Raw genomic sequence first — 16,649 nt, 5'->3', positions numbered from 1 at the left:
AATTAAAGAAATCATTTAAGGAGGTTAATTCGGTTTACTTGTGCAATGTGACCATGACAGGAAAGCAGGAAGCCTTTCCACAGTCTAATAGAATTTTAAACGACCTTAATGACCCACAGTGTGCAGCCTTTTAACATTTACTCTACCATGTCCAGAGAAGATGGCACAAGGCAAAGCACATTTCTGGCTTAATGTCAGTTTTAATTGGATCTGTAATGCTGTAGTTTTGCTGATTATTTCCTGTTGTGCTATCCATGTGGAGATGCCAAATCTCACTGACATGAATTTATGGATTTCTGACCCCTGTGATACTATGCTAGAGTTTGGGGGGCGTTTACTTGAACAGAGCTCTGGACAACATAGGTATTCAGCCCCCCGTAGCATGTTCACTTTCCATAAACCAACCTACTCTTGAACGAATAACTGCATGAATTGGATCAATGCCTTACATAACTGGGACTCTGTTTGTTGACAGGACAAACGCAGGGACACGAGGTATGCGGCAGGAAACCGGAGGTGACATTTATTCTGTCAGCAAACATACCCTCGTTACCTTAAATGGCAGTTTACTGTGAAGGTAGTAGCCAGTAACTCATTCTGCTTTTATTTTTTAAGCTAACTTTAAAAGTGAAGAGTTTGCTGCACAGGTTCTGCTACACGATTTTTAATCACTGACCCTAAAGAGTTTCCTGCACTCCTGGATCATGTGCGCCAGGCCATGAGTGGCAGCAAGGTTTTCATTCAGGTCCCTCTGGTCTGGCTTTCCGAGTGTCTGCTTCCGGTTCATCACCCTTTGGGAAAGAAGGAAAAAGAAGAAGACATAATGAGGCTAATCAGAGCAATCACCACAAAAGAAAAGTAAAAAAAAAAACTGGAGGAAACGGTTTAGCTGTATAAAGCTGATAAACCCTCACCTAGAAGTGCCAAATGTGGAACAATGCATGTGTTTTTTTATTTAGGTCTGGACGTTTATGTAACCTTTCTATTTCCTCTGTCTCTCTCCCTTCCTCTTCTCACCAGCTTTGCTCTCTTCCACACTATTCTGCCCTCGTGCTAGTTTGGAGTGACCCTTTCCTGTTTTCCAAAACTGCACTGGCATATTGCGCCCTTATGCAAGATGCTGCAACAAAAACTATGTTGATTAAAGGCATGAAACTGAACCGATTACAACGGCGCGCGCTCAGACACACACCTCGGCGAGGAGCTCTCCTTCCGTCGAAGCGTGTTGAGGTGGAAAACGGATGGGGCCAGACAAACTGCTAGGTTGGTGGGAGTCATCTGATTCTCAGCCACGCTGGCCGTCACATCGCTGAGCAGACACAGCAGCGTCCGGAGCGCCTCTCGGTTCTCATCCGGCAGGAGCAGCACAGCAGCGCGAGCTGCCTGAAGGCGGAGCTCTTTAGGCATGTCTGGAGAAGAACATGGACTCATCATCATTCCTTTTCAGTTCAATTTAGCACAAATTTATTTAGCTCCACAATAACATTATCATATATAAAATTAAAAGCTCAAGGAGTCAGTCAGTACTAATATCTGTTGTCATACTACATCCTGTCATCGTTCTTTCCAGCTGTTGTTTAATTCAGGAAGTAGACCATATCGGGCCTCCAATTACCTGCCAAAAACGAGTTATGATGGGATCTGTGTTGACCTGTTACATAAGCTATGTTACATAAGCTTGTATGTATGGGTCCACTATATGCTTGACCTCTCATACATCACCTTACGCAAACGGTGTAGCGTCCACAGATGTGTGCTCATCTGTCTCATGTGTTTTTACAGCTCTATGGCTACAACATCTAAAACAAAGTATGTCAGCTGTGCAGTTGCATACGTCAAGCTGCGCGAGGAATGACGTAGACGAGCCTGGAAGAACATTTTCTGTGTTTTGTGTCTTCTTACACTGATAGATCTGCAGGAAGGTCTCTGAAAGTTTGCTGGTAAGCAAGGGCTCTGGTAAATCTCTGAAGTACTGCTTCAGCATGTCGGCAACGTCATAAGCTGACTGGCCCTCGTAGTTGACTCCTCCCCCGTCGGCGCCGCTCGCTTCATTCATCTGACGGAGGGCTTGGATACGAGATTTTACGCCCGATTTCCTGAAAAGACCCACCTGGGCGGGGAAACAAAGAAGAAAAGGGTTACGTCTCACATACCATGCAGAAACCTTTGAACTATAAAGTACCTGATCAAAGAGTATCAAAAATGACTCTCACAAACACACACACACACACACACGTCTTTTATTGCGTTAGGCTGTCGCATTAGGAAAATAACATTCTTGACTTATCCACAAATCCGCAGCTTACAGTCAATATGGTTACATCACAACAGATCCTGTTGACTGTATTTACAAGGAGCTCCAACAACAGCCAGTAGGCATTCTTGTAGTGAATGCTGTGTAGGACCTCATCAATGGCCTTTTAAGGCTGTGTGAAATGGCAATGTTGGGGAGGAGAAAAGAAGAAGACTGCTGGCTTGTTCACTGAATATTTTCCATGAGCTTTCACACTTCCAAACAGAGGCACTTTGTCTGTCCTTGAAAAGAGAGCCATCATTCTCTTTTGCATGATGCCATATTAAAAGCCATTTTTCAATTTGACTGCACCTTTCCTTCCTTTATAAATGCACAGACTGTGACAGACTGGGTATAGATTAAAGCGACACAGGTGACTGAGCACACTGACTCTCCCCTGGCACACAGAAAGTGTTTACACACTGAGTGAGTGGGCATCAGACTTTTCCAATTCCCTGCCTCATGTTATGTAACACCAAGAGAAATATGCACATGTATTTAAATTGATATTTTATGCCGTTTGAGTAGCTTAAAGAAAACAAGTTAGCTAAAATAGTACTTAAAGCTAAAGCTGAGGTGGCCATTACATGTAAACTTGCAATTCCAGTGTATAAAAAGGTTTTGCACACATCTGTGCATATTTCTGTACTATATATTACCTGGTCGAGGCACTGATTTCGTAAGTAGCGCATGGCCTGCTGAATTCCTTGAGGCAGGGGCTGTCCCGTCCGCTGGACGATGACTTGTAGTGGCACACCAAACACATTCCTGTCTTTGTAGTCGCGCACCTTGATGCGCTTCATAAACTTCGGCACAGCCCTGCAGCATACACACAAATTTGGATCTTTAAAATGGGTCAACATTATAATGACATACCTTCAGTCTCTCTTTACTAACTGAGAGCCTAGACTGTAATCAACAAAAACACATCACAGTAATCAGGGCTAACACAGACATTCCACAAACACCTATTCATACACAGAAAATTGAATCACCGCCGCGTCAGAAATGCGTCAAATGGTTTATTTTTAGTTCAGATGCAATGTAAAACTCAAACAAATCAAATTAGGCCTTTTATCACAGAGCGCTTGAGCCTTTTATGTGTGTGCAAGGAGAGTGTGAAAGTGAGCCAGTGCAGAGGTCCATCTGCAGGGTTACGGGGGGCGTGGGTAAAAAGGTAAGGGAAAAATGGGGATCGTGGAAAGGAGATGTACAAACCCGCTTCTTTGTACATCTCCAGTCGACGCCCGTCTCTAGATTTGTCACTCTGGGCGAGCTTGTGTGCAAGCATTTGGTTCCTAGTGAACAGCAAGTCTCCATCCACAAACCCAGAGTTGAAACATGCAACCCTGACCGTTTCACAAGAATGTGCCCGCAGATTTATGGCTGCGTATCTGTCTGCATGGGTGTGAGTGTGTTTTGCACAGAGATGTTATGCGTGACTCAGGACAAGTGCGTCTTTGTAAGTGCTGGGGTTCACAAGACTCGGAGTGCTTCTTAGAAGCACGGTTTAGAAAAAAAAAACAAGAAGAAGAAAAAAAAAAGAGCATGTTATGATCCCGGGCAGAATTCTGACTATGTTGTGGGCCTCCAGTGGCCAACAATTGGACACTGTCTTTCAGTGAGCCTCGACCTGTCATAAGACTGTCATAATGCCTTCTATTCCCGTTTAAAAGAAAGCCTCGAGCAGAAAAATAACACAGAATTAATGTGATTTTTCCACTTCTAGTCATCTTTTTCCTTAACTTTAGCTTCTTCAAAACAGCCAATTCTAGGTAGCACTTTGGCTTATAGCAATTTAGCACAATGACACTTCAGTCTACTGTAATGTGAAGAATGTTCAGTGACATTCAGCTGCTTTCATTTCAGGGAATTTCATGAAATTGTCCATTTCTCAGACCCCCCCCCCCCCCCCCGTGTTCAATTTAACATAAAAAAGCAAGAATGAAGAAATAAACGAGCGCAGACCTTAAGCTTAGAAGTGGTACAGAAGATAGTTTGAAGGACAGTTATTGCGTGCAGCTCTTTTCAGCCTCGAGCTCAACACCTCGCGTGTGAACTGCCATGATTGCCCCGTTGAGAAAAAGACTATGTACGCCCCTTCCCAGCAATTATGGGCCTGGGAAAAGAATGTGAAACCCAACCTCTGTGGACAGCCATCCCCACACTATACAACAACCTGCAGATGGAGAGGATTTGGAGATGGGTAGGATTGAGAGGGTTAATAGCTGGCTGAATGGGTATATTAAAGGGCATTACTTAGAGGAACAATATGGCAGTGGCAGAAGCCATTTCACATGAAGCTTTAAAAAGAAAGAAAAACACTTCTTAATGCTTTCACCCTCCATTTCCCGTCCACAAGCCTTCCCTACAGTCCACTCACCAACTGAAGCCATGTTTGTTTGTAGGAGTGTGTTTCTCCAGTAGAGCAGTGAGCTGCAGAAGGGAGAGTTTCTGCAGCAGATTCATCTGTAGCACAGACTGGCAGCTAATCTGAAGCTGGGCGGAGGCCAAGCTGGGCCGATGGGAGTTCTGGAAGCTGGGCCAGCGGAGTTTCTGTGGTCTGGAGTACATCAGAGAAGAGCAGAGCACAAATTGAGATGTGAGAAGAATACTGGCGATTGAGAAAGAACAAGTTTAACCCTCGGGATCTGCCTCATGCTTTTGTTCATGCATAAACGTTGACAATAAAACCCACGGCCACACACAGTATTTGTAGTTGTTATGTGCCAAGTGATCAGTTTGGGGATTACAAGGACTTATGTACACATCAATCAAGAGATTGTCTTTGAGACTAAAAGCCCGCCGAACGTAAGTCTGCCTGTGAATTCCTGAAAGCACAGGAACGGTCCCCATAGAAACCAAGCAGCATTCCAGAGCACTCGGTAGCATTACATAAGGAGAGAAGTCTCAGCGTGTCCCCCTGTTTATCCTATGCTGTCACTTTTTATGTAAAACTCTTTTTGTTGGTACCTCAGTGCTGCATTCAGGTTTGCTTTGTCCTTTTACAGAAGAAAGACTGGCAGCATGAGACTTTCCGCTTAGTATTAAAACTAAAAGTAGCACATAAAATTTTTCTTATATAAAAATATGCATGAAATTGTATTTTTGAGAATGGCTAACAGTGTGGTCTGGGAATTATTTAGAGTCAAAGTTGCTGTTTAATCTAGGGCAGGAGTACGAAATGGACCTGAGGGCCAGAACTGGCCTGGCAAAGACTTCAATCTGGCTCACACGATATCTTAAGAAAATATGTGGAGGAGAGCATAAATTTTAGACTTTTAACTGTAGTTTTGGCTCCAAATAAAGATTCCCCCCACAGTTATTTATACAGCATTTCTTTATCATGTAGAAAAAGAGACATTGTGTTGAAACTGCACTTCTTTTTCTTACATCTCAGGTATTAAAAGTGTAGTTAAACTTCTTTACATTGATAAAAAAAAAAGAGGGGTTTTACTGCTCGACCCACTTAAAATCAAAGTGGGCTGTATGTGCCCCATAATGTAAAATGAATTAGACATCCCTGATTTAGGGACTATAGATATAAATGACCACATGTACTCTAATCTGGCATGTTTGCACCTTACTATAAAATGTAAGGATTTCAAACCTCTGATTTTTTTAAATTAAAATCTGGATGAACCGACCCTTCATTGATGATCTGCGTTTGTAAAAAGATGGTTTTGAATTTTCTTCCCTCACCTGCTGGTTCGGGTTAGAGATGCTCCGACACCAGAGTCTCTTCTCTCCCTCATTCCTTCCTCCCCCTCGCCCAAGGGGTTTCCTGTGCTGTCTTGGTCGCTTCCGTTCTCGGCCTCCTCCAGGCGGTTCTGCAGAGGAGAGGATGGGCACGGGGAGGCCGAGTCCAGTGCTGAATCCGAGTCGCCTTCTTCCTCCTCATCTTCCTCCTCCTCCTCTTCACCGGCCGCATCCTCAGACCAGGCATTAACGAAACGCTGCAGGCCGCTGACGTGTTGAAGCACTTCCTCTAATTTGTGCTCATCCCCCTCTTCCTCCTCTCCCTCCACTCTCTCCGTGTAAGGGACGTTGTCATAAAAACTCAGACGGCTGTCGACCGAGCCCGATGAGCCACGGCGTTGACGTCTGCTGTGCCGTCCCCTGAGGATCACAGAGTTTCCATTATCATTAGTGCGTGAACTCCCATCCTGGAGGGCCTTGGGAAAGGTTCCAGGCTTATGGCCTTCTGGTAAATAGAAAAAGATCATGCCCTCCTCTTCCTCTTCTTCTTCCACTTGTCTGCTGTTGTCTTGCACGCTGTAGTTGTTCTTGTGGTTCTGCTCATCAACTGTCATCCCATTACTAGCGTGGCAGGGGACGGGTGGGGCAGATTTGGGAGCTTGCTGCTGACCTGAAGCTTGCTGGAGGAGGCTGAAAGGATCAAAACCTTCCAAATACATGCCCCCTCGCTTACTGGAGGTCGCTGCCGCACTGTGGCTGCGAGCTCGAGTCACTGGGCTCGGCGTGCTCACCGCACTCCCGCTGCTAGCTTCCGACTGGCTGCTCCCAGTACTTCCAGTACTTCCGTTGCTGGTCTGAGTGGAGTAGGATACAGAGCGATTGCGGTTAAGTGTCATAGTCTGGGTATTATTGCGATGGTGATTAAGATTCTGGTTGAGGTTGAGACTGGAGATGTCCACGCAGTTGAGCCTCCGCAGTTTGTCATCATCGAGACCCTCTTTGACGACAGGGCCGCTGATTTCTATTTTGCCTCCGCCGGTGCCCCCCTTCTTCTTTCTCTTAGAGGAGCTGCCACTGCGGAGCCGCAGACTCTCCATCCTCTTGAGAAAGCTCTTAGCTCTCGAACGTGTGCTTTTGCTGCTGCCGGATCCTCGGTCCAGACTTCCCCCTCGTCCGGCGACCCCCGTCTTTACATCAAAGGTAAACTGCCTGAGGGTCTCTAGGGGCGATGGAGGCAACCCGTCAGACAGAGAGTCCTCATTAGCACATCCTGACCCACCCGTGCCTGACGATGAACACATGCTAGCTACTGAGCTGGCACGGGTGGCATTAGGGGGCACAGCTTCGTTTACCAGAGCAGCACCGTGGGTCTTCTCTTCTCCTCTCCCTCCACTCCCACTGCTGTGGATGGAGCCGACTTCGGGCTGTTCACTGAGGTCGGTCAGCACACTCTCCGAGCTGTTGCCTTCACGGAGGGTGAGCTTGCCCTTCTGGGATGCTTGGTCCTTGGGAAAAGGGGGTTGGCAGGCATCTGTGGGCAGCGCGGAGAAAACCTCCAGCTCCTCCATCCGAGACCAGCGCTTGCTGTCCCTCTGGAAGGTCCAGCGTCCACTGATGGCACAAGGCTCATCCTCATCTGAGTCCTCACTCTGAATGAATAAGGGGGCCAAGGAAGGGAGAGGGGAGAGAAAGGAATAGCAAGAAGAGAAGGGGAAAAAAGAGAGGGAGGGAGAGAAACAGTTGGTGACATTATTCACTGCCACATTTTCCACTTCTTTTCCAGTATTCCTCACCTTGATCCAGGAAACTTTCTGTAGTTATGGAACTTATTTTAGAATGGATCTAATTTTAACCTACATGAAATATAATTATATACAATGGCTGTCAAAAGCTTCCATAACACAAGGCCTTTTATAAGAAGACATGTATAAATTTTAGCATGAAGCATGAGGTAATTATATTCATGGTCAGCCAGAAAACCTCAGAAAAATAAGTAGAATAAATTGGCCATTGCTGAGTCACATTTAATGTATATGAAACATTACAAAAATGCACACACCTCCCCCAGTTTGGTTAATCTGTCTCAGACCCTGAAGGGCGTTGAGGAAATTCCATTTTGACCCCATAGCTCTCAATGTAGCCGGCCAGACTGGGGTCACCCCCCGCCTACACCCACCTACACAGTCGTTATCTGATTGTGCACAGGCACTCATGGTTGGAGAGTAAAACAAGCGCCGTCACTGATATATTTTAAAATTTCTTATACAACCCACCTACAAAACTGGCGTCTATAGTATACAATCAAAGTCAAACACAGGCCTCAAATCTAAAATCTGAACTCATTAGAACACCAAAAACTTATAAATGAAGTTCCTATATAAAGGATCCTGGAGATAAGCACTTTGATTGAAAAAGGAAAAAAAAAATCATCATTTTCAGAGTTCACAAAGGGCTTTATTATAGGCTTCGTTTCAAATAAAAGTGAATAAAGATTGTGATCTATCCTGGTACAAAGAGGATTCACCTAAAAAGAACAATTTAGTAATTTTGGCGACACTGCTCTATACGACCGTAGCCTGTTTCTCCAGTTATTCTGGTTGTAATGAGAGGTAACCAGCACTCACTAGTGATCATAGCTGGAACCATTTTTTACCGTCCACCCAGCAAATCATACTGATTGGATACGCTGATGGCCGCATCAATGAAGTCGCAGAATGAAAGCTATTCTTATAATCATCAGACAGTACGAGCAAACCACGAAGAACGGGAGACGAGGAGATTTAAGAGAGGGAATGTAAAGACGTGACGAGATCAATGCATTCCTAAGCTGTCTGGGCGTGGGGGTGGGAGGCTGTTGTCCCGCAAGAGCGGAGGAGTCGAGGAGGCAAATAACCTCTTGACTCCTCTGCTCTTCTCTGTTGACTCCTGAAATTAAAGGTGACACAGAAAGGGTCATCCTAATGAATACCACCACGCATAGAACAAGGATCTTCCTATGTAGCCCTTAAGGGCATTAGATTTGGTTGATTTGTAGAAAACAGAGAAATTCTTGTCACAAAGTGACAGTGTCTGTCAGTCTAGACTTTCTGCTTTAATTGAAACATGAGTGGTCTAAAAGTGGGATTTTTACATAATTATCCTAAGGAGGAAAAACACTTTCCACTAGGACGGCTTCCTTAAAAGAGACATTTAAGAGCTGGTGTTGGTGGGGGTTTAATTGGTGCGAAAAACTGCTTGAAAACATGCCTTTATAATACCTCTGAAATCATTGAAAGATGTATAAATATGAGGAAGTATTTTAGAAGAGAGAAGGTGAGCATACTTTAAATGAATGGGGGAGTTTTGGTCAAAGAAACCCCTTCATTTAGACATTAAAGCTCTCCTCCCTTCCCCTACTATCCCACAACCCATTTGGTATAGAAATGAACTCAACAGGTGCCTTCTCATTAAACGAGATGAGAGAAAATGCAGCTTTGCCCTGTGGCCAAGTGCGAACTGTGGGTTGAGGTGAGGCGGTGCAACTGTGGATAAGGAGATGTGCAAAGTGGCTTTTCACAAAGGAGGGTAGTTCAAGTGCTTGCATGTAGACTTACTCTTTTTCTTTGTGGCGAAATCTCCAGTCTCATTAAAGCGCACTTATTGAGGGTGTTCAGTCTCCTGCAAACACAAACACACGCACAGCTGGTTAGATTTGAATTGCGTGGGCTTTAAATATTAAACCTCACCAACTTTCACTAGAACACAAGGAGAGAATGTGTAAATGAAGGAAAGATGAAACAAGGCAAAAAGGAGCTGCGGTGCATCCAGTCTGGCTAATGAGATGCGGAGGGATAATCCCTACGTGGACAGGAAGGAGAAGGAGAGAGGGCAAAGAGAATGAAATCTGCCGGAGTGCCGATGCAACCTCGGGGAGGGGACAGAAAGATTATCCCTTTAGCCACCTGGAGAAGGGGGTCCAACCTCTGAAGAGCTCTTAGAGCAGATCATGTAACAATGGAGAGATGAAGTGATGGGAACTCAAGGATAGCTGCGGATGTGGGGAAGGAATGAATGCTGCCAAAAGAGGAGACACTGAGATGATAGCTTCCAGATGTATGGAGGAACACCTGCTGTGGTTTATTACTTAAGGATCGAGTTCTGATGAAGAGGCTGAGTCCATTAAAGAACCATTAGTTCCCTCCTCATATGTTAAAAAGGACGGCAGGGGGACAAATTGAATGCAAACCCAGTCGTCTTCAATGATAATTGCAACCATTTGGATCACTTCACATATAAAATGAAGGCTCACAAAGCTCAGAGCCTTTTAAATGTTTATGTTTTAGGGAACAATTGCAGTCTAATTTTTTTTGTCCCCTACAACATAAAAAGAAAGATGCAGTGATGTAAGGAGAAAGATATGTGCCTGGGAGGATGGTACAAAAGACTCTAACGGCTAAGATATACCCTATCAGTCCCAGATAAAGAAGAAAATAAAGGAAGAAGAAGGTAAGAACATAGTGAAACCAAACAGGGAGGGGAAGTGCACGGTTGCTTATCGTGCGATTCTTTTATCTCATCGGCAACTTTCCAAAGCATGGCTCTTTTTGAAGTCATGCCCTCATGGTTTCATCAGAGGGAAAAGTAGTGATAGTACAAAAAAGAGAGAGAGAGAGAAGATGATGAGGAACAAGAAGAAAGGAACATACCATCAAAAGAAAGATAAAAGGCGTATGAAGGGTTTTAAGCATGACTTGTAATCTCACCTGCAGAGAGCCTCAATAGCATCCCGATCGAGGAAGTCGTGGTCCTTGGTGACTGAAGAAATGTCAATGGGAAACTGGGCGTCTAAAGAGAGAGAAGTGAGTCAGGTTACGTGAGGGCATCTCCCTGCCACTGATTGGATCAGTATGTTCAGATAAAACTAAAAGATACCACCCTCAGCTCCAAAGACACCCACCTACTCAAACACCCACCTTCCCCCTCTCACTCCCACCCACCCATACAGCCCTGATTAAAAGCTAAAAGAGGAAGTAGCGTCTTAGTCGACCAAACAAACACAGCTGCAGCTTTCAGACCCAGCAGGCAGGGGGGATATGCAGCACAGGGGGAGAGAACAGGGGACTGATTGAAGAATGACAATAGGTACTCCAATGTGGCTCAGAGGTCCCGCTTCCTTTTCTGCTTCTCGCTCTTTCTCTCTGGTCTACCTGAATAACAAGGTCACTTGTTCGCCCAGTTGCTGGGCTGGTAAAAGCAGAGTGAGTATGCCTTGAAATTCTGTCTTGAATGCCAAGAATGACCAACTGGATATTACAAGGTTTTCTGGAATGTCGGACCAACCCAAAATGGGACTGTTGCATCCAAACCCTCAGGGGTCACGTTGATAAGAAAATGCTATCATGGGGCCAGCACCTTTAACCTGTACTGTACTGGAGCAGGCCTATCAGTCTGCCTATCTTTAGTGGGGCAATAGTCTCGACGGCACAGACAATAAAGAATCTCTTATGGAAATAAGGAAGGGAAGTGTGTGTCACGTATCAACAGAGCAATTCCTACTACTACTACAAGTGAGTCAAGCGCAGTTTTCAGCACTTTTGTATTGCTTTTTTTTTTTTTGTCTGAAAGGTCTCAACACCTGTACAGAAACTCAAATAGGAAAGCTTTCACGGTTAAGTGGAAATAAGCAGTGACCTGCTGACAATGGCAGCTCGGTACTGCTGTCATCATTCTGTAATTACATAAAGGGAACTGGTATGCCCCTGGCATGCAGTAGTATAGAAGACCTACAAGGAGTGAAGAATGTTGTATGTACTTTGGTGCTTATTTATATTTCAAGGGTCATGCAAAGTACTCTTTGTCAAGCAGTTGTCATTGCAGGTGTAGCTTTAGATGGAGCAGAAAGCTATAATTATATAGGTTACACTGTATTCAAAGCATAGGCAATGTTTGCAATACAGTACAGCTTGCTGGGGCTTACATGGATTTCTTTACGGATGTAGAGCAAAAAAAAAAAAACCCACACACATCTCATTTGCTCTTCCGTAATGTTAGGCTGTGTGTTTAAATTTTTAAAACTAAATATAAAAATTATTCTTATTGCAAAGTGATAAAACCCAAACCCATCAGTCATGTACCAGTTTTGAGTGGGCTGCAGTGTCTGCTAGTGTTCCTTACCTTCATAAAGTTGTGCGTATTGCGGGAACCCTGCAGCTCGGAGCCACGTGCAGGCCTCTTTGGCTTCGATCTCTATGGAGGAGAACAAGTGAAACACACGTTAAGGGTTACAGAAGAACAGCATCATGTCAAAAAGCATGTAGTAACATGAAAAGACATGAGCGTGGCTTTTGTAATAACATCACGAGTGTAAATGAAACATCATTTAATAAAGTTATCAAGTTTAAACACCAATCCAAGAAAACACTCTGGAACCCTCCAGCATGTTAGCAGCTTATCCAATGTGAACTGGTTGACCTTATTAGCTATCTAACACTCCGTCACGCACGCCTCTCACATGTTTCTAGAGCTAAGAGCAACATACGTGCAAACTTCACACCATCACACTCTCAAGTGTCTTCCACTTAAGCTTCTTAGCTAGGTAATGCAGTGGAGTCACATATCTCTGACAGTAAACGTTGCCTAACCTTTTCCTCACGTGACACGAACAATGGTTGCCGTGGATCTGCATCCATGGAAAACATTTATTCTTTAAAGTATTAACATGTTACATTTTCTTTGCTTGTTGTCTAAGAGCATCTGTTTCCTCCTGTTACCATCACAAGTAAACTCTGAAGATTAGCGTGAGTATAGGAAAGGGAGTTTAACATTCAGATGTGTCATTCTGAGAGCTCGTACAGATTCTCCATAAAAGCCATTATTCCATACTTCTTAAAGGCTGACAAACAAATTGTCCCATAACTCCCTTAGAACACAAGCTGAGGTCTATAGTGTGTCACCGGTGCCACGAGGATGTCTCCCAGCTATCTGTGAAAGCTTTTTAGATGACATGTGCCAAATGGCTGCTCCAATCGCCATAAATGCTTCATTATCCCTGCAGCTACCTGTTTGTAGACAGGAGACCAAAAGAAGAGTTTTACAGTGTCCTAGTTCCTAGAATGATAGCAAGTACACACGCAGATCAACCTTGAGAGAAACAAAGCCTGAGTGACAAAAATGGTAAATGGCCTGTATTTGTATAGCGCTTTACATAGTCCCTAAGGACCCCAAAGCGCTTTACACTACATTCAGTCATTCACACACTGGTGATGGCAAGCTACATTGTAGCCACAGCTGCCCCTATGCGCACTGACAGAGGCGAGGCTGCCAGACACTGGCGCCACCGGGCCCTCTGACCACCAGTAGTGAAGTGTCTTGCCCAAGGACACAACGACTGAGACTGTCGGAGCCGGGGCTCAAACCGGCAACCTTCCGATTACAAGACAAACTGCCAACGTTTGAGCCACGATCGCCCCCAAGGCACAAAGCAAGTAAAAGACTTGGAGGACAGTCAAAAGTTCTTGCTTTTACAAACTGCTACACTGGCAAGTTTAATTGGGTTACTGTGTCTGGCTGAGTGTAATTAGCTAATCATAACCACCCGTAAAGAAACTGGATTTAGTGCATTATATCTTTGGTTCACGCGTTAAGCAGTTACACCCCATTTCAAAGCTAAATCGCTCCACACATTATATATATCTTCCCACAAGAACACAAAAAGAGAACAACCTGAAAGGCAAGAAAAGTAACGAGAAACAGAGAGGTCAAGGAAGACTACAGCTGCAAAGGGTCTGGACTAAGCGATATGCCGACATTTACATACCAACAACAAGCCTAGACGGCAGACAAACCCACTAACAACAAGGTGTGACACGACCAAGACAAGAGTCTCCCCACTGCCACTGCACCGCAGTGTCAAATGGCACATTAACAACTACACTTCGGCGTTATTTGTCAAACGTGCGCTATTTTTCCTTGTGGATGTGAAGCTGTATGCCTGAGAAAAAGTGTGTGTGTGTGTGTGTGTGTGTGTGTGTGTGTGTGTGTGTGTGTGTGTGTGTGTGTGTGTGTGTGTGTGTGTGTGTGTGTGTTTCAGCTGAGTATTTTTGGAGCGTAGTGAACCCAGAGGAAAGTACAAACCAAGCAATAATTATACCAGCATTCTTGAAAGCAAGCAGTGCACAGGGCCAGAGATTCCTGTGCTCGCTCGTGTTTAAATGTGTGTGCACAAGTAAGTCTGTCTGTGTGTGTTTGCATTGACTAACCTCATGTTTAAAGACAAACCACTCAAAAGACAGTAAAGCTATTGAAATGCAAATTAGACATGCAAACACATGGTTGGCCTTCCAACCCCACGCCCCCCTCCAGTCCCCAGAAAAGGAGCTACGCGAGCCAATAAGTGCCTTTTGCTGGGATGCTATCCAGTGACACACCCTACTGGGCTAGAATGTGTGTCAAATCTATTTTACAGTGACATAATGTGAACTTAGTGTGCCGAGGAAATAAAATAAAAACAGCAGCATTCACCCCGCAGATGGATCCGACTGAATAATATTTGTCACTGAGCTACATTGTGTCCATTCATTCACAGAGTAAAAGCAAGAATATTTTTGTCTTTTGTTTGGCCACAGGAAGTGGACAGGGGCATGGGGCATCTGGCACAAACATTCTTAACAATAGAGCAGCACCCACTTGCACTAACATGCATCTGGAAGAATCAAAAGCCGGATCAACAAAGCAACAAAAGGAATTTACAAGAATATCCCAGGAACTCAGGCCATAAAAACATCATCTTTAACCAGACCTCCTAGCCTTTAACATTTATGTTAGCTTCGATAGAAAAAGATTTGAGGGTGTATTTCAAATTTTTTCTTCACTCGCTGTCCACCCTGGTTCCCTAGCCCTGATCAGGGAACTACCTCACTTCCTCTTCCTGCTTCCCTCACAGGAAGAAAGCTTAGCAGCGCGCAATGGCCACCGACCACTTGGCTGTGCAGCCCTGCCTTCATTTGTTCCAGACCAGATAATAGACGGGGAGGCAGCCAAGACAAACACGGGCCCCGGCGATTGTGTGTACTTACCAAACGTCCTCGTGGTTAAAGATGGCTACAAAGCCACTCTAAACAAATATCTTGCGGCACCCACTTAGAGCCTCAACATTGCAGTGAGAAAGCAGAAAAGAGAGTTTTATCACCCTGATAATGACGGCGTTATTCTGCACGTGTGTGCCAAGTCGGCTCAAGAAGGGATAACACATACGGAGTGAGTCAAAGGTTCAAAGCCAGTGGCACTACTCAAAATGCTACATGTCCTGGCAAGCTATTTACATCCAGCTCACTTCACATCCCATCATGTTCAGTCTAATTCCTGGAGGATTCATCTTCTTGCTTTTGAAGGAAACTTATTGTACACCACTCTATGAGAACTTTGTCACTTCGTGCCTTTAACTCGGGGTGTGAATAATGATGCAATTCTCAACTGGAAAAGATAATTATGCCAAACATCTCCCATGTTTGGCTGCTTCTTTTTTTTTAAGCCAGTTGCCACATGGTAGGTTTGGCACACTGTGGCCACTACAAGTGGGACCACTGATGATTAGTGGGAAAAAATAGGCCTGAAGCCAAGTATGATTTTTGTTTGAAAACTAAACAGGACTTTGCTGCTATAATACTTTGCTCCATTTTGAATTGTGGTATTTCAGTGTAGGGTGTGTTGTTTTTTCAGCTTCTAAGAACAAGTTTGAGAACCACTGGCGAGGTGACGGGCGCAGAACTTGGATAATCACAAGTTCAGAACAGACAAGAACGTCTGAAAGGAATGAGGCTTTAAGGTGGCTTCGTCTAGACTTTCCAACAAATAATAAATATTCTGACATAATTAGCCACACTGATTTCTGAATGTGCCATCTTATGACCAAAAAATGAAGACAAGTCAGCTCCACACTAGTCCTGACTGATATGAACAAGCAAAGACAACTCAGTGGGACACACTCCCTCTTGCTTGGAAAGATGAAGATGATTACAGAAGAACAGCAGATAACACAACTAATAAGATCCAAGCTGATGCTAATAGAGATTTCATATGGATCACGAGAATCTTTTCTCCTGTACATTGCCCAAAGTTAATCTGGTGAGCACCCAGTCAAGCTTTACCCACTTTCCCGAAGTATCAACTTCTAAAATTATCCACCACATCTTTTCTTTGCTTTCCTTTTCCCTGCTCTCACCTTCATCTCCTGCGCTGTCTCTACTTATTTCAACTCTGCTCGCCACTTCTCTTCTCTCCCTTCCGGTAACAGGAAATTCTCACAATTGCCGACCACAGTCCCACCCCACCTCCCACCCCCAGTGCAGGAGGCAACGGGGTCTGGCTGGCTGAGTCTGAATGCTCAGCTCCAGCGGGAGTTTGTCAGCAGCAAGCAAACAAAGGATGCTGCTCCCCCACCTATAGCAAACTGGAGGTCAAGAGTCTATACAGTTAACAGTGATGCTGGGGCTTTGAAGCTGGCAGACTGAGAATAATGCTTGACTAACCACTGTTGTGAATTGAGGTGGCTTATCTTGAGTCATCTGATCACTGCTGAGTTTCCAAGTGCCCACTGCATAACAACCCAAAAAGCAGTCGTCAGATCCTAATGAAGTTCATTTCAGAGTGGGTCGTTCCAAAGGGGCCGCAAAGTTGGTTT

At 44.6% G+C, this 16,649-nt stretch overlaps 1 protein-coding gene across 4 annotated transcripts in view; it reads right to left on the bottom strand.

Annotated features, from left to right (window-relative positions):
• dlc1 (DLC1 Rho GTPase activating protein) overlaps positions 1-16,649 on the bottom strand; it is an 82,176-nt gene that overhangs the window by 4,264 nt on the left and 61,263 nt on the right. For all 4 annotated transcript variants that reach the window (XM_040024215.1, XM_040024216.1, XM_040024217.1 and 1 more), the window contains 9 exons: positions 12,146-12,217; positions 10,735-10,816; positions 9,586-9,649; positions 5,996-7,641; positions 4,677-4,856; positions 2,953-3,112; positions 1,903-2,110; positions 1,193-1,409; positions 677-791 (listed from right to left, as the gene is read on the bottom strand). In XM_040024215.1, the coding sequence (XP_039880149.1) occupies positions 677-791; positions 1,193-1,409; positions 1,903-2,110; positions 2,953-3,112; positions 4,677-4,856; positions 5,996-7,641; positions 9,586-9,649; positions 10,735-10,816; positions 12,146-12,217 (2,744 nt within the window). The remainder of the gene's footprint in view (positions 1-676; positions 792-1,192; positions 1,410-1,902; positions 2,111-2,952; positions 3,113-4,676; positions 4,857-5,995; positions 7,642-9,585; positions 9,650-10,734; positions 10,817-12,145; positions 12,218-16,649) is intronic.

The sequence above is a fragment of the Simochromis diagramma genome, unplaced genomic scaffold, assembly GCF_900408965.1.
Source record: "Simochromis diagramma unplaced genomic scaffold, fSimDia1.1 OVJJ01000302.1, whole genome shotgun sequence".
Classification (NCBI taxonomy): Eukaryota; Metazoa; Chordata; class Actinopteri; order Cichliformes; family Cichlidae; genus Simochromis; species Simochromis diagramma.
Note: the sequence above shows the minus strand (reverse complement) of the source record. Positions and strands in the feature narration are given on the sequence as shown.